The sequence below is a fragment of the Rhinopithecus bieti genome, unplaced genomic scaffold, assembly GCF_001698545.2.
Source record: "Rhinopithecus bieti isolate Rb0 unplaced genomic scaffold, ASM169854v2 scaffold_32986, whole genome shotgun sequence".
Taxonomy (NCBI): Eukaryota; Metazoa; Chordata; class Mammalia; order Primates; family Cercopithecidae; genus Rhinopithecus; species Rhinopithecus bieti.
In genome coordinates, this window is record NW_016813928.1 from 121,360 (window position 1) to 126,723 (window position 5,364).

The 5,364-nt window shown below is 39.9% G+C and overlaps 1 protein-coding gene across 1 annotated transcript in view; it reads right to left on the reverse strand.

The window, feature by feature from the left end:
• The window catches only part of LOC108513361 (peripheral plasma membrane protein CASK-like), a gene marked incomplete at its 5' end in the record, with an annotated part of 161,015 nt that overhangs the window by 107,773 nt on the left and 47,878 nt on the right, over positions 1 to 5,364 (reverse strand). Inside the window, 1 exon segment of the mRNA XM_017849106.1 lies at positions 2,179 to 2,196. Within this exon segment, the coding sequence (XP_017704595.1) occupies positions 2,179 to 2,196 (18 nt within the window).

The window sequence follows — 5,364 nt, forward strand, 5'->3', positions numbered from 1 at the left end:
CTTTTCTTTCCTATTATATTGGTGATCAATTAATACATTTTATTACTACACATACACATTATTATCACCTACTCAATCAAAGCCCCTCCTTGCAAGTACAATACTTTTTTTTAAAAATCTGCTTACTAAGGTATAGTGTTTTAAGTTAAAATTCGCCATTTAAGTGTACACTGTCATCACTTCAAAAAAGTTCTCTCTTGTTCCTTTGCAGCCAATCTCTTCCCTCTATCACCACACCCTGTTCAATACCTTTTATTCCCACTGCACAAAGCAAATTCTTTGTTATCAATCAAGTTATAAGCAATAATGAATCCTGTAATGGAAACTATATTTTGGATATAAGCATCTGTGCCATATCCAACTTAAGTTATGAAAACTTACATATGGTGATACATGCTTTAGATTCTCCATATGTAGATTACGGTACAGATACCTTGAAATTTATTAAAGGAAGTAAACTCTGCATATGTATTCTGTCAGTATATAGATGTTATAATCTCTAATGCCATTATGATTATTAAAATAGTCTATGCTTCCAAACAGAAACATTTTTGAGCACAAAGTTTTCAAAGTACTTTAATAACATTCTGCTGTTAAGTACCCACTCGTGTAAAGCTTTACAACTAAGGAAAATCACTATTGATACATTCAAGATGCTCATTCTCAAAAAACATGACAGGTTGGCTGATTAAAAAAAAAAAAAAAGAGGAACGCTAAATCTAGATGGAAAGAATCTTACATTTTAATAGTTATTAATTTATACGTGGTGGGCAGCCTCTAAGATGGGCCCCAGTAACCTGGTCTCCTGGTATTTCCACCCTTGTGTAATCAATCCCCTTCCCTGGAGTGCAGGCTGGACTTACTGACTCATTTCTAATGAACAGAATAGAGCAGAAGTGGTAAGATGTCACTGTGAGATTAGGCTGTAAAGACTGTGTCTTCAGTCTTGGGCACTCTCTCTCACTTTTGCCCCCTCTTTTATGTTTCGTGCTGGGAAGTGAGCTGCCATGCTGTGAATAGCCAGCCCTGTGAAGAGGACCACAGCCAGTGAGGAACTGAAGCCTGGCAACAACCACGTGAGTGAGCTTGGAAGAGGATTCGTCCTGCAGTCGTGCCTTCCGGTGAGATAGCAGCACTGGACTACAATCTCAGGAGAGATCTTGAGCCTGAGGCACACAGCTAAGCCACGCCCAGATTCCTGACCCAAAGAAACTGTGAGATGACAACTGCTGCTTTAAGGTAATTCATTACCCAACAATAGGTAACTAATATACTGTGAGATTTATATTAAATCAGCTGCAATTTGAGCTACAGATAACTAACGTAAGAAAATGTGAAAATGAATTCAATCATTAGTACCCAGGCTTTCTCATTTATCTTTGAGGTAAAGTTTTGTTTTTTTAATTAGAATTTTTATTGAGATAATTGTAGATTCACATGCATTCGTAAGAAATAATACAGAGAGATCCCTTGTATTCTTTGCTCAGTTCCCCCATTGGTAACATTTTACAAAACTATAGTATATTATCATAACCAGAATACTGACATTGATACAATCCATCCATCTTATTCAGATTGCCTCAGTTTTACAGGTACTCAACTGTGTGTACATTTCTTACATTTTAATTTTCTCCTATACTCAAATTATGCCCCTTTGTAATTAAAATCTAGCCATTACATTATTCCTTATAAATGTTCTATCTGATGGTAAAAGTTGTTAAGAGACAAGATTTCAGAATTTATTTCACAGCTCCAAATAAACTGAAAATGGACTCAGGAACAGGAAGCAATAAAGACCACTTATAGGTGATGTGTCAAAGAAAAATTCACTTACCCTGAAGGTTTTCTTGAAAGCAAACTATAAAACAAATGTTACCCTTTCCCCAGAATTAATGTATTCATATGTGAAATTCAGATGTGAAGTATTAAGTGCGGTTGAAATTTTAACACTGCCTTTTTTCCTCTTATGAAAGAAGTGAGAAGTTAGTATTGTTTGTGTAACAACGCCTCAAAATCAATACATCCAATTTTAGTTTTATGACTAGGCAGTGTTAAAATTAATACTTAAACATCCACACACAAACAGCCAAGGAAAAAGTCAAGCTGATTACGAACCATGCAAAGCCAAACACTTTTGCATAAAAGATACACCTTAAAGGAAAACAAAGGGATACCTACTTTCTGCTGCTAGAAGTCCTAGGAGGAAGGCAGCATATGGACAAACAACAAACAGTACGATTTTAGAACAGGCAGGTTATGAAGCCACAGTTTGGCCCACTACATGAGCCACCAAAAGCACGGTCCCCCAGCCGACCCCAAAGTGAGCCCTTATGTTCCATGAGTACAATCACTGGAACTGTTTGGGATTTCAGACATCAAACACTGGGTTCTGATTCTGAATTATTTGATTTGAAATATGATAAAAGAATATTTCTACTTTGAATTTTTTTTTTTTTTTTTTTAGATGGGGTCTCACTCTACCACCCAGGCTGCAGTACAGTGGCACAATCTCAGCTCATTGCAACCTCTGCCTCCTGGGCTCAAGTGATCCTCCTACCTCAGCCCAGCTCCCTCCCCTCCTGGTAGCTAGGACTACAGGCACATGTCATCATGCCCAGCTAATTTTTCTATTTTTAGTAGAGACGGGGTTTTGCCATGTTGGCCAGGCTGGCCTCGAACTCCTGACCTCAAGTGATCCACCCACCTCCACCTCCCAAAGTATTGGGATTACAGGCCTGAACCACCATGCCCAGCCTCACTTCAAGCAACACACAGTTTATCATAAGATTAAATGAATTATAGTAAATGCATAATGTTTGCATTTCAATAATCAAAATAGAAAATTATCATTTACAGAAAAATTGTTTTACATCATAAACAATATACCTAAACATGTTTGACTTTTCATTAGATGACAAGTTTTTAAACTGTTATTTTATATATTCATATTTTCCTAAATGCATAGAGTATTACTCTTTTTATTTTCCTTTCCTTTTTTTTTTCTTTTTTTTTCTGAGATGGAGTCTTGCTCTGTCACCCAGACTGGAGTGCAGTGGCACGATCTCAGCTCATTGCAACCTCCATGTCCTGGGTTCAAGCAATTCTCTTGCCTCAGGTGGATTACAGGCACGTGGCCACCATGCCTGGCTAATTTTTGTATTTTTAGTAGAGATGGGAGTTTCACCATGTTGGCCAGGCTGGTCTTGAACTCCTGACCTCAAGTAATCCACCCACCTTGGCCTCCCAAAGTACTGGGATTACAGGCATGAGCCACTATTTCTGGCCCCTTTTCTTTTTTTTGAGACAGGGTTTTGTTCTGTCATCCAGGCTTGAGTGCAGTGATGTACTCACAGCTTACTGCAGCCTTGACCTCTTGGGCTCGCTCAAGTGATTCTCCCGCTTCAGCCTCCCTAGTAGCTGGGACCACAGGTGTGTGCTACCACGCTTGGCTAATATTTTGACTTCTTACAAAGTAGAGGGTCTCTGTATGTTGCCCAGGCTGGTCACAAACTCTTAGACTCAAGCAATCCTCCTGCCTTGCCTTCTGAAACTGTTGGGATTACAGGCATGGGCCGTCATGCCTGGTTCTTTCTTTTCTTTTTTTTTGAGACGGAGTCTTGTTCTGTTGTCCAGGCTGGAGTGGCAAAATCATAGCTCACTGCAGCCTCAAACTCCTGGGCTCAAGTGATCCTCCTGCCTCAGCCTCCCAAGAAGGTAGGACTACAGGTGTGTACCACCACATCCGGCTAATTTTGTTGTTATTGCTGTTGGGGGGACAGGGTCTGGCTCTGTCACCTAGGCTGGAATGCAGTGGTGCCATCTCAGCTCACTGCAACCTCCGCCTCCCAGGCTCAAACAATCTTCCCATCTCAGCCTTCCAAGTAGCTGGGACAAATAGGCACATGCCACCACACCTGGTTAACTTTTGTATTTTTGGTAGACATGGGGTTTTGTCATGTTGCCCAGGCTGTTCTGAAACTCCTGAGCTCAAACAATCCACCCACCTTGGCCTCCCAAAGTGCTAGGATTACAGGTGTGAGCCACTGCACATGGCCCAGCTAGCTTTTTTTTATTTTGTAGAGACAGGGTCTGACTATGTTGCCCAGGCTGGTCTTGAACCCCTGGGCTCAAGTGATCCACTCACCTCGGCATCCCAAAGTGTTGGGATTACAGGCATGAGTCACCATGCCCAGGTTTTAGCCCCATTTCTAAAGATGAAAATGGTAGTAGAGATCTTGACCTAAAATCTCAAAGAGATTTATCCTAAATATATTATAAGCATATGATTATATCATACAGCCACAGTATGACAATACAAACCATTACTGGATCCACTCCCCTTAAATAGGGTCCACTGTAATCTGAGTGTAAGGAGGGAAGAGAGAGGTTTCAGCTAACAAAAGAAGTTACAGGTGGAGGGAACAAAATGGAGTGGAAGAAAAGAGAGACATGAAGCAATAAGCAGCACTGGGGACCACACCTATAAACACAACCAGATCCCTGCATTTCTTGTGGGAAGGGCTCTGGATAATGACCAAGTCAGCACAAGAGAAAAATGGCAAGGCTTTCTCCTCAGAGTCTCTTCTCTAAGATTCCCATTTCTGAATGTTTTTGGAAATTACCTTCATTCAAAAGAGGAAGATTCACATCCCAATTGGTAAAGGTCAAAATGAGGAACTGTAAAACTGCTGGAATGGGAAACTTGATCTTGTCATTTAAAAAAAGTTTTAAATTTTTGTGGGTACACAGTATATATCTATGGGGTACAGGAGATATTTTGATATGGGCATATGACGCATAATGATGTATCCATCACCTCAAGATCTTGTCATTTTGCACAAGGTACAAGCACATACTAATTGGTAAGAAATTCTGTGGGCGTGTATGTGATTGTGTAGGTGCACACACATGTATAAACAGAGGAGAGGAGAAGCGTAAATACTGACAGATGCTCATGGTACCAATAGAGAAGAAGCATTAGTACATTCATTCTTCCTATATTGCTGTGGGACAAACACCTCAGGCTCTAGGAAGGGCCCAGGGCCTCAGTCCCAGTGGTAATATATAAATATTGATGAAGCTAGTACCAGAGTACAAAAATCAAAGTCAGCACAAAATCAAACATGACAAATATGGAGTGACTCTAACGAAAGAAAGAAAAAAAGCTGAGGCCAAAGGACACATGATTCAAGAGTTAAATAAATAAAAAATGCATAAATAAAAATTTAGAACACACACACGCACACACACATTTACATATACATATAAAAGGACCCTATGGGCTTTTAGTAAATGATCCTTGAGAATATCACACTGGTAAGATGGAAATCTCAGCATTTTATAAAATGGTTTCCGTTTTTTATT